The sequence below is a fragment of the Rhynchophorus ferrugineus genome, unplaced genomic scaffold, assembly GCF_030347505.1.
Source record: "Rhynchophorus ferrugineus isolate W39M unplaced genomic scaffold, kcgeb_rfMv2 rfM2, whole genome shotgun sequence".
Classification (NCBI taxonomy): domain Eukaryota; kingdom Metazoa; phylum Arthropoda; class Insecta; order Coleoptera; family Curculionidae; genus Rhynchophorus; species Rhynchophorus ferrugineus.
The window spans coordinates 76,846,991-76,864,157 of NW_027472581.1; the positions used below are offsets into that span (position 1 = coordinate 76,846,991).

Consider the following 17,167-nt stretch of genomic DNA (forward strand, 5'->3'; position numbering starts at 1 on the left):
GGCGCATTCGACCAAATGTAATAACAGGTAGACATTAAATATACACTTTTTATAGAAACTATTTATTCAAGCAATTACTTGTGTTGTTGAATATATTAATTATTGGTATAATAGTAATTAATGGCACCAAGACGCCGAAAGTTGACAGGAAGTGGTAAGCCAGCTGAATTGTATAAAATATTATATTGTCCAGACATTGACCTGTAGTTGAGAGGTCAAATCGTATCCATCGGGCAAATTTAACCGCTATGAAGATATGTTGTAACACCGTCAGTTGAATAACTATAATTTTCGAGTGCAATGAAGTTACGTTTCCTGTTGCTTATAACTAGTTCGTAAATGTTTTAGTGTAATATAGAATTGATGTGTCAGAACGTACTTAAAAAGAAATATTTTTTGTGAACGATACCTGAGCATAACTAAAAACTCCAAAAATAAATATGTTAAAGTTTCAGGATCGTTATTACATTAGGCTATAATTATCAATATCTATATTTAGGTTGTAGTTTTAGATAATAATGAGTATTATGAAATTTTTATTGGAAGATCGTGCTTTTGTAATAGAATTTTTTTATTACCCTTAATAGTTCCACAATCTGCCAGAGCGCAGTATGTATTTGTTATGTTTATACGATATATGCGTGGCATCTACAAAATCACTTCATTAACCCATCTCCTGTATAAAATACTAGTTTAATTAATTAGTCTTATTCTAAAATACATATATGATACAATTATCAATATCAAAAAATACAATTATCAGATCGGATGGTGTTAAACCTTTTAGTCTACGCACGTCATTGTCACTTCGCATATTTAGCTGATTAACGAGTACATTTTGATGCACCCACAACTCTCTCGAAGTACTTCACACAAGCACGTTGAATTACATTCGTTATTGGTTCTAGACTATCGCGTTGCATCACTTCATTTGAAACATAGTTCGGAGCATCGACAGTGACACTCAACATTTTATTTTGGAACCGTTGTATGGTGGATATATTAGATTTGCTAACGGTTGCATTCCGTATAACCAAATAGGCTTGAGTATACGTGTGTTAGATTTATAAAGTAATATATTGTTATCTAACGATAACTTGGATTTGCGCCTGATATGCCAATACATTTGATAGAGTTTAAATCCAAGTTGTTTTCCGAGTATGTGCTTCTTCCAAGTTAGGCATTGATCTAGGTGCATATCAAGATATTTAGCATCCTCTGCTTGCGAGAGTTGACGTTGATTGATATAGATTGGTGGACAAATCCTTCTACGGAGCGTAAAAAATATATGACTGGATTTTCGTACATTGGCTTTTATACACCATCTTTTCAGCCACATTTGTATTTGATATAGGAGTGTTTGTAAGTAAATTGATACTGTGGCTGGATCATCATATGAGACTAAGACTCGTGTCGTCTGCGTATGTGGCCAAAGTGGTTATTTTTGTTGTAGGTAGATCGGCTGTATACAGAAGATATAGTGCTGGACCCAGTACATTACCTTGCTGAACTCCTGAATATATTGCATGTAATTCGTTATGCTCATCGCCTTTTTTAAAGTAAAATAACGATCTGTTAGGTAATATTTTATTAGCTCATAATCAGGATGAGGGATAAGTTTTTCAAAATTTAACCTGTAAGCCGTATGCCACCATTTGTCAAAGCCCTGAGGTATGTCTAGGAATGCAGCTGAACAATATCTTATGACGTTTGTCATAGAAATAACAAAAAATATTTAGAAATGTAAAGTATAGCCTATATTTTTTGATATCTAAACTATATATATATATATATATATATATATATATATATATATATATATATATATATATATATATATATATATATATATATATATATATATATATATATATATACAGTATATACAGTATAAGACATACACCGTATGTAAAATAAATATATATAATATATATATATTTTTATTTGTCCAATGGTGACCAGTCGATTTTGATTTAGTAGTAACATGATTCCTCAGGATTCCTGTCACATTTTGTTGGCGCTTAATAACAATTTCATTATTTCACACGATTTATTTTATCATTACGCAGGCTACTTGTATAAACAGGAAATATTTGTTATCACATTAGTAAATCAATATTTACTAAAATTGGCGCGATTAATAGGGATTAATACGATATATTTTAAGAAATCTGAAAATCTGATGAAACATCCACAATTTGAAAAATATCCCTAATCTGTGAATTTCTTACATATACATTACATCATAGTTCTTGGTGTAAGACCACCAAATGCGGATTAAAGTTTCTGTTCATTAACTAGTTGACTAACCTAAACGAGACACCAGGAAGATGTACAGTACAGTCACTAGTGACGTGATATGATTACATCATAAGGTTTTCATAATGTTCGAGCAGGATTGTATGTATAGTCATAATTTGTATGCATTCAAAATTGAAGATAATAAGAACATTTTAAAATAACAACATGACATAATACGATATGGTTATATAGTTAATACATCTACTAGATAATGATCCCAACAGTGTGGTGAATTTGCAACTATTAACAGAAGCTTGGAAGTCGTGGTAAAATAATTTACACATTCGTTACTAAATTGTACATGTTTTCTTCTAAAATATTCGTCTCTTATGTCTAAAGATTCCATCAGTGCGATAATGAATTGAAATTTAAGGTGATGAAACTAATAGTTACATCTCTTATCGTAATCTTATTGAATAATTTATTATATTAATATCCTTTGTTATTAAAATTCACGTTAAAAATATGAAAATGGGTTATTTATTTTTAGATTCGAATAAAATTTAAAAATATAACAATATTGCGAAATATTATTTTAAAATTAAGCCGTTGTATATTTTATTATTTTCGATTGAATTCGAATTTCTTATTTCACGAAACACAATTGTATTGTTCTATATATAGCATATTTACATGCTGAATCATTATACGTAGTACCAATTTTATATCCTCTACATCTTAAGTAGTTTTTCAATTATTTTTAACTCTAAAATTATTTTTAATTAAATAACGTCTATTGATCTAGTACCCATATTAACATATACAAATTTTATTAGTGTTCTAATTTTAGGAACAAATATTCCAATAGCTACAAATAAACTACGAATAAGAGTAATCATATTAAAACGCCCACAAGGCAATTTAAATAATTAAATTGATAGGGTGGATTTGTCCACATCAATTTCATAAATAAAAATTAACAACAAATTATATATACCTGACAACCCTGCAGAATAAGTCGAACCTTACAGGCCTATTTCGCTGCTACCTGCAATATTAAAACTATTTGGGAAACTAGTATTTAAACGTGTTAAATTTTTTTTAATAATACCAGATTTCCAGTTTGATTTTCGAAATCGCCATTCAACAATCGATCGAATGAAGCGTTTAAAAAAAAGAAATACTGCCCTGCAATATTCCAGGATGTCTCACAAGCTTTTGATCGAGTTTGGCATTTGGGATTAATCTATAAGATGAGCAAATTGTTACCGCGTAACTATTGTCAATTGCTGAAGTCATATTTTTTCGGAAGAAAATTTAAATTTATCGTACGAAATGGCGATCTCGATATTCTGGCTGGAGTTCCACAAGGTAGCGTCTTAGGACTTCTCCTATATCAGCTCTACACTGCTGACATCCCAACAACAAAAGAAACTCTACTAGGAACCTTTTCTGACGACACAATTATTATGGCAGACGACATATCTCTGCCTAGGGCAGTAGAAAAGGTACAAGTGGCGGTCAACAAAATCTACAAATGGACGAAATGTTTGAAAATTCAACAAAATTTCAATAGCTCCAAATCTCTCCACGTTAATTTTGCATTGCGGCGAAATAATAAAAACTTAATTATATCACTCAATGGATGCCCGATTCCTCAAGCAGAGTCAGCTAACTACCTCGGAATCCATCTTGACGTTAGATTAAAATTGAAACATCATGTTAGACAAAAAGCAAAACACATTAGAACCAAAATAAAACAACTATACTGGTTAGTCGGAAGATACTCTCAACTTGATCTAAAATCAAAGAGATTGAATTGTAAGACAATTATAAAGCCTAATCTAGTCATCCAACGCTGTCAAAACAAGGTTCTTCGGTTGATTTCCAATGTTTATCGCTACGTAACCAACGAAGAACTGCACGATGACCTGGAAATCAAATGGATTTGCGAAGTTATCCAAGATTTCATCTTGAAACACGAAAGAAGATTACTAAATCATACTAAAGTGGAAGCAATACAACTGCTGGACAGCGCGCAGGATATCAGGAGATTGAAGAGAATCAAACGATACGAACTTATATAAAGTGTATACCTTTAGTGTAAATTATAAAATGTAGTAATAAATTAATTTATACTTAAGATTGTACTAAGCGTATCTAGTAAAGATGCTATAAATAATTATATATGGTTGATGATGTACAATGATATAATTAGTTAATATATATTATACAGTTCCATATTGAAATATAGTTCCATAATTATCATTTGTTTATTTTTTGTCTAAAACATGGAGACGCCCTGGAGTGACGAGTTGGACCGGGTCATGGAGGATTGCCTCTGGGCTTACCAATACACTAAACCGAAACCGCCTCACAGCTGATCATTAGAGGTCACTACTGCTACTATTAAGTTTGAGGATATGGCACCCGCCAACCGGGCAGTCGTTATTGGGCACGAGGACCCGGCGAAAGAACATCTAGTGAATCTAACTCTGTATGGGGGTACAAGCGACTCAGACGCGATAGCAGATTTGTTATCTTCAAACCTTGCTTGACTTGGGAATGCCAACCGAACCGTCAGTCGAGAAAAGACTTAGCTACGCGACTTCATCCAGATATGGGATGGTTGCACTGTCGATCTTAAGTTGCGAAACGCGCAGTGCGGAACGCTTCTTACGGAAAATGATGGCCTGGGTTTTTCGAGGGTTGATTTGCAACCTCCAGAATTTAAACCACTCGACTGCGTGATTGAGCTGTTTGAAAACTTTTTTTAATGGTGTTTTCTGACATGGATTCGATCGATTTAAGTGTTATTATGTTATTATTTAATCTCAGTAGTACGTAGAAAATTATTTAAAAAATGTAAGTGTTCTCGTCTCAACTGAGTTAATTGACTAATTGAATAAACATTCTATATTTTTCTACTTTTCTATTTTATTTTAAGAGTTCTATCTTATGTTTTATTTTAAGATCTTAATTCGTGCCAAAATTTTTGGTGGTGTGATATAACGCGGGTATTCGTTTAATAAACAATGAATTTGGGCTCCAAAATATCAGTAAAATCAGTTATTTTCTTATTGACTAATTTTAAAGTGTATAAGTGGTATATGGCAATGTACAAAAGTATATAAAGCGGTCAAATTACTAAAAAACCCAGAAATGTTGTTCGTAGAGGGCAAAATAATGTTTCCTTTTCGAAGAATATAATAAATAAACAAGGAACAATTCAATTTTATTTAAAAGTTTAAGAATTTTTAAAAAAATTTAATGAACCTGATGAGAAATTGTAAGAAGTTAAGAGAAAAACAACGTTGTTATATATTATTGATTTTTCGTTTTATAGACCCTTCTAAAGTTTAGATAGGTGTACTAAATCAATAAAGGTGTTTGTTAAAGTAATCTCAGAATATCAATAAGAACCTAAAATCTCAACAAACATAAATGATCTAATGAAAATATGCAGCAGTTAAAATGAAACTACATAATTTGCATAGACAGAATACATAGGGTAAACAGAAGAGATTAGGAATTATTAGCAGTAAATTTGAGAACATTTTATTAAGGATTGCTAAATATTAAAGTGTTTAACATATGACATATTATTCTTTAAACCTTGTATCAATTATTTTGATTATTTACCTTATAAATCTACTTTTGAAAAATCATTGGTTCATTTAATGTTTGTAAATACATTCCGTTAATATAAATTTCTAAATTCTAAGAAATATATTATCTAATTGTGTTCGTTATTGTTATAATATTCATGCTAAAGTCAAATATCAAGTTCAAAATTGTTTTATTACATATTTTCTGTTTTAATATAAAAACATATATTCCTTCATTTCTTATTTCATACTTATGTTTATAACATAAAAGTAAAGAAAGATCATGTACCTTATCATGTACCCCTTATATTTGATACTCTGAAGTTGTTACAGTTCTGAAAATAATCTTTTGATTGAATTGAATTGTTGATTATTGAAAGTTAATGACAATTAGATGCAATTAAATGTAATTTTAAAAACGTTAGTGAGTATTAGTTCTTCAAATAGTTGCATATATTTTAACATGTTTGTTGAAAATACTGTGAAAACAAGTTCTAGTAACATATCATTTTTAAGTTAGTCCTTTTATGATTAACTTAACTCATTCTGAATTTCAAGAACTGGGCAATCGCTAGCATCTATAAAATCTTCTATCTAATAATCATTTTTAAGCGCTTAAAAAGGATATTTTTTAAAAAATCGATGTATTTTCTAAACCAAAGACATTTTTTTGATGGTTGGGATGTACTTTATATATTTATAGCGAACCAATATCCACGTTCCAATAGGATATTACTAGAGTGGTCCAGAGTGACATTCTGGTTAAATGCTGAGATAAACTACTTGAATTATTAAAGAGTTATAAAATATCATACCATAATGTATACATGAAATATGGATTAATTTATCTGATTAAAATTATGTTAGATCTTAATTTATACATTTATTTGTTTCTATTGGTCTGTTGCATTTGCATCAATACACAAGCAAGACGAGTGCGTAATAAATATTGTTCACAATATTTATTTATGTGTATCTATATTAGTTTAGTCATTACAGAATTTTAGATACTTTATAAAACTGTATGTATTTTATAAATTACCCAATAAAGATAATGTGGCTTAAAATGAAATAAATAAAAAATATTGTCAATTTACAAATATATGACGAATGTGGTATCTAATTTCATAGAGGCTATCGTAAGTTCACGTTGGTTTCACTAGATATCTTGTTAGCAGTTGGATGTTCCCGAGGGATACAATTTAACCTTTGAACTTCAGTTCAACGCCTCGATGATGTTTTATTTGGTGCAATTTAAGGAATACAAGCTAGCGTCTTTTTTCCTTTGGACACCAACATTTAATTTATATTAAGGGAAATTCATTTTTATTAGCTATTGTTTGTTGTTGAAATATGTTTAACTCAATTTAATTTAATATTGTTGCTAATGTTGGTTACATATTGTGTTGTTTTCAAACATACTAATTATGTTTTTTAAACTAGTTAAATATTCCATTAATTATTTGAATAAATCTAATCCAATCCTTCAATGCATCCTGGCGCATTCGACATTTTAAAATAATTTTGCTTTTTATGTAAACGTATAAGAAGGTATATTAACAATTTGAATTTCTCTATCGTTTATTTATCATGTTTTTCTTGTTTTAGATATACACCCATTTATATTATACCTATGAATTAACTACCACAATTTTTTGGTATTTAATTTTCAAGTCCTATCTATATCTTTTTTTGCCAATAAATGTAGGCACAGCTGTTATTAAAAATAAAATTTAAACGAAAAGCAATTTTATAATAGTTAATCTTTAACCAGGTTTAATATTATAATATTATAATTTTTATCTTCATGCTATAAGGTTGTTCAATAAGTTTTGTAAAGATGATATAAAATTTTATAAATTATATATATGATATTTAATAATTAAATATTATCTTCCTGAATTAATATAAAACTTCTCGGTTGATTTTTCATATTAGTGTCGTTATATATTTGATAGTATATTGATTGTAGAATGTAAGGGAAAAATTAATCTTGGTTCTTCATAATAGATGGCATTAATAGTAATGTTTATTCAGACCATAAAGATTCGTAGATATAAATATAAAGTCATTCGTTTTCTTGGTGAAGCTTGAAATCCAAAAGATAATTTTTATCATAGTTTCTTACTTTTGAAAATAGAAAGATATAGTCAAATCCATCGAATCCTATGAGTAATGAATCCTTATGCATTAGGTGAACTTGCTCATTGTTTTTTTGAAAATCTTAATGTTAAAGAAACTCTTAAATTTATCAACGTAGACTAGCATAATTAATTTTGTGACGTTTCTGCAGAACTAAACATCGATCAAACATATTTTTAAGTAATTTATTAGTAGTGATTAAATATGAACTTGGTATCCCTGTGAATTAACAGTGAGAAAATTTTCATCTGTGAATCGTTGTTAAATAGAAAGGAAACGCATTCGAACCACTTTTGAAATTGCAACAATAATATACTTAAAGGTGTAAAGTTAAATTCTACAGTAACGTAACATAGTTATAGTTTATATAATATTTGTATAACACATCCAAAATATATTTTATAACGAATAATAAACCAAATATCGAAACTGCTTTATCAACTTTAATAATATTGGTGCACTGAAGTGAACTGTTTTTTTTTATAGTCGAATTAAGCTTATTGAGTAAATTTTTAGGGATTTTCACTGATACTGCTGTATATTTTACCTTAATTGGAAAGAGATCAACGGAATCATTTGTTAGCCTGATTACCTTAAGGATAAGAAGGGAGAGACTGATAAGGGGAATCGTAAAGAAGATTATGTTGTTAAAAATCTTGTTAAATATTGCGCTAAAAACAGTGTAGTGTTGGTATACCTGCTTTAGGATCGGTCTAGGGATTTCTGATAAACTGAGATGCTTTTAGAATCTAATTTTAATTTTTGACACTTGAAGTTGGTTACATTTATTGGAGTGAATGAACTTTCAGTCATACTTGCTATTTAAAGGACATATTTTGTATGATTTTGTATAGTCCAGTGTTCGATGGAAATAAAATGAGTACTGAATATGAGTAGATAAATATAATTTTGGGTGTAAGCTATGTATTGGCAAATCATGGAGTTAATTCAATTGTAGCTGATAAAATTGAACTAAAAAAGGCTGTAGAGTCCAATAAATACTGATACTGATTTATACATCCTGAATGAATTGACTAATTTCTATTTGGTCATGTATGATCTCTGGTCAACTAACAGGAAATCATTTCAGTGAATCATTAATTTGTACTTAGTACTATAGTGGCTTAGATGGGTAAAAAATGTTAAAGACGTCTCAAGCGATTAAAAATTAATCAGGCACTAAGAAAGGAAAAAGGTTTTATATTATGGCTGTTACGTAAAAAAAGCCAAGAACGTTAAGAGAGTTTTTTGATTTGTGTCACTTTAATGATAAGTAATAAAATAAATCCCTGATATTAAGTTAGGTGATCGTTTAACATTAATTGATGTCATATAACATATTTGCAGATCTAAGTTAAAGTGTGTATCTGTAATCTGCCATGAACTTCCGTTAAAATAATTTTTTAGTAGTAGCGACAGTGGTTATAAACACAACTCAAAACCGATCACAAAATATAGCATTTAGACCATCTCCTACAAATGAACGGCAGTGATTTTTTAAGGGGTTAACTTTTTAAGAGATACCATTTCAAGGTTTTCGTTCAGCTTTCTCTGTATACACGGGGCCTTACTTTAGGTAGTTTTCAAAGATAAACAAGTTCCCCTAACAACTATTAAACTGCTTCATTCAGGCATGTTACGATGGTTTCATTAGTTGTGTGCGAGTGCGAAATGATTTCTTCTTCTTCATGATATAGTTCGCACTGTAGAGCCATATGGCTTGAAAATTAATGAAGAAAGGACCAAAGTATTGACAACCGACGGATCGCTTGCTATATTGTAGTTAGAACAAGTGCAGGAGTTGGAGCAACAGCAGGAGCTAGTACTTAGAATCAGTAAAACAGATGATGGAAGTGGCATTTACCGATGAATTAATAGCAACAGGTGACAAATTGCAGATGATGTAAGTAAGCTTCTGTAAGTTGGCATGTGGAAGATTGAGGGCTTTCAAATGTATTCTCATATATTTAAGATTATAATGGTTTTAGCATATATTTTGAAGGAAATATGAACGAATTCCGGAGAGATTTCCGTGACAAGATTGACCATTTGGGTGATAGACAACTCCAAAAAACATAAATCAGGATCATAGAAAACAATTCGGAAAATAGGAGACTGACATTGTCCGAGGTTAGAACAGTTGCGGCAGGTCAGAATAAGATATATTTTGAAAAAGTTCTCCAATTTAGGTATAAATAAAACGAATTTGTTTATAAATAATATATTAAACAGAACTTTCATAAATAACAATTTGGAGGATAGGTGGCTCTTTGCTGGTTGCCTTGGTGGTCATATCTTGAATCACAGCCTGGAGAGTTTCTTCCCAGTTTTTCTCAGCTTTATCTTTATCTTTTTTGTCTTTCTTGCTCCCGATTCGTTTAGGCATAGAGACCTGAAACAACAAAGAATAGAATAATTTAGGTACTAGCAACAACAACTGGATCTATGAAACTTTAAGTATAAACAATTAGGTGTAATTATTAATATTAATTATTATATTAATATTTGGGTGTATATTTAACTGTCGGGTTTGTAAATCAAAGTAATGTAAATAACGTAACGTAAATCAAAACGACATACAAAATATGATCAAATGGTCCACTCAGTTTCAGCTGAACATTAGAAGTTTTAGTTTCTCTACAAAGTAATTTTGAAAGAAAACATGGAGAAAGCGTCGATTTATATAAACATGAAAACAATCTAAACGAAGACAAAGGTTGTAAACTAACCTTATCTGGCAAACAATTGTCTTGGTTTTTTAATTATTGATTACAGACTATGAAAAAGTATGTTAGGGTCCTAATCGGTTGATGATTCAGTCGTGATACGTAGTCGCTTAAATAGGAGATACAACTTTAGTATTAGAGCTCCCGCCCTAAAGATGAAATCTATAACGATTGCGAAACGTCTCACCCATAATGATTGTTATATGCAGGTGTATTTTATTTCATTTTAGGAAAAGTTTATTAACACATATAATTTAACAAGTTGGAAGTGAAATAATCATATTGTCTTTATAAATAATTCGTTTACATTTTTATATTTCAGATTGTTTCCTGGTCAGTGAACGAAGGGAAATGAAAGCTACTGCAGCTTTGCTGATTTTTCTTTGTAGAAATTAGACTAGGCATTTAATGTATTTGTTTTTGGTGTTTATTTGTCAAGTCAAGTATTTATGTATGACAGCAACAATACTCAAAACACATACGTATTAGTTCGGTTCATCTATATCTATATATGTCCAAGTATGAAAAAATAGGTGGAAAACTAGGCAGATCTGGTATAGAACAAGACTCTTGAGATAAGGAATTTGCAGACGCTAATATCCAGACGGAATATGTTAACATTATATCCCCTTGAAAGTCCTCCGATGGTGTAAATAAGTAGATATATATTGATAAGCGTATTGACCTTGGAAATCCGTGGAAAAGGAATTTTGGATAGATTTTTCCCTCCCCAGAAATAATTACTAATCATGTTGCCAGAACAACAGAACACACGAATTATCAAACATTCTAACAGTCTTCATTACACGGTCTTAATTAAACAGAATATTAAACACTTGGTCAAGAAAGCGCACAGTTGGTATCATTAAGCCTTTTATTATACCAGTCTATTCTTTGTAGTTTAAGTTTGTTGCAAATAAAGTCGTTTTAACTTTGCCAGTTCTTCTGTTATAATCCGGAGGAAAAAGACGCGCAACAGGCTTATTATTTCGGATGGGAATTATTTCCTGCCCTGTATTATGAATATCCAATACATGAACACTTGCATTTATTTTAGTTATATGCCGATGAAGTAATAATGCTGTACAATGTGAGCGAAATTTTGAGGAATGCTAGAAATGTTAGAAACAAATATAGTGAGAAAATTTTGTATAAATCCATTAACAATTAGTATTTAGAAAGCAGAGAACTATCCTTGGCATTCCTCAGGCTGAAATGCAAACATATTTTTTCACATAACTGATGGAGCTAGCTATCCCAAGGATAAATCAAAATCAAATCCTTCAATCAATCCTGGTGCATTCGACATTTTAAAATAATTTTTCTATATTAAACATTAGACATATTTTTGAAGCTTGCAGAGGCATTGTGTTGATGGAAGAAAGAAAACTTTCTAGATAACTATAAACGACCAAATTATAAAAATAAATTCTAAAAGACATTGTTATTAGAAAACAGAAAATTTCAAAAGCAAATATATTATAATTTTTGCTTGTCTAGAACTTTTTTTGTGTTACAACTTTACAAAAATTACTACTTTTAAAACCTCGAAACCAGTATTCACATATTGAAATCGAAGAATCTTCAGCCGCAAGTAAAGTTATACTTTACTCAGTAAAAATACAGATATTTTCAATACGCTAAAAACGTTTTGTTCACACTTAGATGAAATAACACATACTGAATAGTGAAACCTGTGAGGCTTCAACATGAAGTTCGTTACAAATAGACTCGATGCAATTTAATACATAGTAATACTATCTGTTGTAAAAAGTTTTAAATATATTTATAGGCCTGATAAATTAACCACATTGAAACTGAAGAGTGAAACAGAGCGATTAGTAATAATTTCCGAAGCCCAAAAAATATAAAAATAATAATATAATTTTGTGACATATAGAAAAATTTACATTAAAATTAAGATAACTGTTTGGGTTCGACTTCAAACTAGTCAGTTTTTTTAATATTTTAAAGCCTCCTTTTACCAACTATGGGTATATCTGGACTGGACCTACTATTTAACGAGGGCTTCGAACCACGGTCCTCGACATTAAGCCTACTGACTGACAAGTGACCAACTTAGAAATCATGCCTGAAGACATCCAGTCTACTCAGCCTGGTTACTGACGTGACTGGGATAATTTTCCTTGTCGGATTTTACACTCTTGCCTAGGATAATCACAAATATTAAACAATCACAAAAATAAATTTACGACTATGCCCCAGCAGGATTCGAACCCGCGGCTATCGCAATAGTAGGAGAACCGTCCTGTCTAGCAAACCAGCAAACTGGTCAGTTTGTAGTAGTTAAAATAAAATTGTAAATATATCAATAGATTTAGATATGTAATAAGCTAAGGGCTAGGTACCGACTTCAAAATAATCACTTAATAGTACTTGAAATAATATTATAAATAGATAGATAGATTTAGGTAGGTACTAAGCTAAATTGTGTGTAGATAATAAAATATAAAATACGTGTAGAAGATATGGTTTTTGTTAATCTTTATTTAGTTGTTACAACAATTATTATGTAACAGGTCAATTGAAAAGTCACCGTCCTGACATATAGATTGCGCTACTAGAATTAAATCCATATGTTTTTAACTTGGCTTGATTCTGAGTTTCCGGACACTGCCCCAGGAAAATCAACCATCAAGGATTGGTATGCTAAGTTTGGACGTGGTGAAATGAGCATCAAAGACGGTGAACGCAGTGGATGCCGAAAAGAGGTTTTTACCGACGAAAACATTTAAAAAAATCAATAAAATGATTTTGAATGACCGTAAATTGAAATTGAATGAAATATCAGACATTCTAAATATATCTATTGAACGTGTATATTATATCATTCACGAATATTTGGATATGAGAAAGCTCTGTACTCTGTGTGTGAGTGCCGCGCGAGCTCACTTTTGACCAAAAACAAGGACGAGTTGGTGATTCGGAGCAGTGTTTGAAGATGATCAAGCGTAATAAACCCGAGTTTTTGCATGGATACGTGACAATGGATGAAACATGGCTCCATCATTTCACTCTGAAGTCCAATCGACAGTTATCCGAATGGACTGCACACGATGAACTCGTTCCAAAGCGTGTTCAAACGAAACGGAGAGAAAAGAAGATAGAAAACAGGCTGGCAAGGTTATAGCGTTTGTATTTTGGGATGAACATGGAATAATTTTTATTGACTACCTTGAAAATGGAAGGACCATCAACAGCGACAATTACATAGCGTTATTGGAACGTTTTAAGGACGAAATCGCCCAAAAACGGCCGCATTTTAAGAAAAAGAAAGTGCTGTTTCACCAAGATTTATTCTCCAGATCTGCCTCCTGCGACTATTTCCTATTCTCAGGTCTCAAAAGAATGCTCGCTGGGAAGAAATTTTCGTCGAATGAAGAGGTAATCTCCAAATCTGAGGCCTATTTTGAAGCAAAGGACAAATCGTACTACAAAAATGATATCGAAAAGTTGGAGGGTCGCTATAATTAGTGTATCACCCTTGAAGGGATTTATGTTGAATAACAAGAAATAATTTTTCCAAAAAAATGTGTTTTACTATGGTAGGCCGGGGACTTTTCAATTGACTGTTACATATTTTATTTTAAAATGTTTTTTTTGTATTAAAAATTTAAGTTTGATTATTTTTAAATTTTTAGTGAGTTCTTTATTTATTATTTTAAGTCCGTTAAATTTTTTTGTTAAAAATATTTTGTTACAATCTGCATTAGGCAACATATTCGACGTCATCTATGACGTGCATTGGCTGTTTTTTGGAAGAACTATAGTTTATATATAAGAATTATAGTTTAAACCACGTATAAAATTAATTAGCATAATCATGTTTTAAGATCAACAGATTCGAACATTTTTCGGTGCAGTAACGTTAATTTCCGAAATTTCCTAATGAATTTGACATTAATGCTGGTTATTTTCGTTCTAAAATTTACCTGAGTGCAAAATTTAAATCGTTTAGCCACGGTTCTGGCGGTCTCGCGTTTCTTAGAACTACTACTAGTTTAGGCAAAATAAACACGAGGTAGATGTTATTATCTTTACGGTTCTCGAATGGTTTGTTATTTCGCCGAGTTTGTTTTGGCATTTGTTGATTTAATGGCAATAAAAGTAAATGACATGCAAAGTAATTTTAGATTGTGTAAGTAAACGGTTCTATGATCTTGATTCATCTTGCCATCGTTTCAATAAGATATTCACCGGAGTATTTCTCCTTGCATATTTAATGTTTTCCCAATATAAAAAAATCGATATTTTTGGTTTATGTACTTAAAGTTGGTGGTTTATATTAACCGTATGTGTTAATATCTCACTTGAAGTGCGTCAAAGAAGAAAAAATGTCTGACAGCTTGATAATGACAGGAATTTCCGGTATATAGACGATATAAAATAATTTATTTTATATATGTTTATTTTCATATAGATATTTGTAAAAGTTCTCACTTTCTTTAGTTGAAAATATAATTCTGTTTCAATAATGATAATTTTTTATTATTAAAATCAGTGATTCACGAAAATTACAACAAGCAAGTGACAATATAAATAATTGGACACAAGATTGGAAAATAAGAATTAATGAAAGTTTAGGGTAAATGATATGGCTCGGTGAATGGAGGTAAAATGAAATGAAATAGTGGTGTTTACATTATGTGCTCGTTATTTATTGAAATATAAAATATGGAAAATATAAAATAGATAAAACGGATGGCAGCTGTGTTACCTGGAGACCAGGCTTGGGCAGTCTATGGTGGCACGTCTAAACCAAACGATGATCGAGTACTGAATGAATCGAAATACCTTTTAATAACATACCAGATAAACGTTTCGGGGTTGCCAGCTATTCGTTATCGGGTTCTAGTTGGTGCTGCTGGCACCCCGCCAGTGTTCAAAATCTGGGATTATATTTCTGGGTATTTTGTAGACCGTTATTCCACTATGCAAAATTCGACATGCCTCAAGGTCGCTACAAAAGTAAATCTGTACATGTTCAGTTCACCTATAAACAGACTGTACAAGCACCATTAAATAATCATTTCATATAGCAACAACGCTAAATATCTCGGAATGAATCTTGATGCAAAACTACGCTGGAAGGTACATATAAAGAAGAAAAGAAAAGAACTGGAATTGAAATATAGGAAAATGTACTGGCTTATTGGAAGAAAATCACAATTATCAGTAAATAATAAATTGCTATATAATAGCAAATATTGAAACCTATATGGACATATGAGTAAAATTATGGGGATGTTCTGCAAAGAGTAACATAAATAAATTAGAAATTTTACAGAACAAAGTCCTGAGACGTACCCAAATACTATAAGACTGATTAACTGCATCGAGACCTTCAGAAACCTACAGTCAGTCAAGAAATCAAGAGAATTGCAAGGGGGCATGAGGCAAGATATTCTCATGAGAATATTGAAATATTGTAGCTTTTGGATACCACCAGAACAGGACACTCAAAATAATCAAATCATCTGGTCTTGCGTAGTGTTGTGTAGTGAGGTACATATATTAAAAAATACAGCAGTGACACTCGTAGTTATATACCTAGATTTAGGTTATCATAAAGACAAATTGTAGGTTAGACGAAAACTACTAGTAACAATGTATAAATAAAATAATTAAAAAAATCAGTGATAAGTCAGTTATGGTAATTAATATACACATTAAATGCATAATATCACTTCAGTAAGTGATCTTCGGTGTAAAATATCTTACTCTAAATTGTGTCCAATAATAAGATCGGATAATACATAACGATAATACATTTATGTACTTCACTATCATCACGCACATTTGACTGATTCATGACTACCTTGAAGTTCACTTTCTTTCGAAATACTTAACTGTCACACTTTGTATAACATTCACATCACCCTGTATTGTTTCATTAGAGTTTGCAAATTTGTTTTGAAGCCTCTGATTATTTTCTATATTAGATTTGTTAGCAGCAGTTTCTAGGAGTCCTGCGGAAGCAAACTATGGGATACTACGAGACTGATTTCGAAACTCGAAATATTGACTTATATAGCAAAATTTTGTTATCTATGATTTAGTTTAAGCTGAAATTGTTTTCGTTACATAAATTATCCAAAATGATTGTCCCTTAGAATAGAAATCAGCGGAAGCGAAGAACTTAACCCATGAAAACGACTTAAGAAATAATTTAGTTACATTTTATATTTCTCTTAGCACCTTTATTTTATGTTGTTCTCTTACCATTCATTGATACTTTATTAACTAGTATTATTCCAAGGTATAATTTAGTTTCAATGCTGAGGCTCATAATATAATATATCAATTTAACAAGTCAATTGAAAAGTCCCCGGCCTACCATAATAAAACACATTTTCTTTGGAAAAATTTGTTTTTTTTCAACATAATTCCCTTCAAGGATGATACACTGATTATACCGATCCACCAACT

General features: G+C 30.9%; 1 protein-coding gene across 1 annotated transcript in view; it reads right to left on the reverse strand.

The window, feature by feature from the left end:
• Positions 1 to 10,196: 10,196 nt before the first annotated feature.
• Positions 10,197 to 17,167, reverse strand: part of LOC143190535 (potassium channel subfamily K member 6) — a 91,646-nt gene continuing 84,675 nt past the window's right edge. Inside the window, exon 8 of the mRNA XM_076394876.1 lies at positions 10,197 to 10,383. Within this exon, the coding sequence (XP_076250991.1) occupies positions 10,216 to 10,383 (168 nt within the window). The 3' untranslated portion in view covers positions 10,197 to 10,215. The remainder of the gene's footprint in view (positions 10,384 to 17,167) is intronic.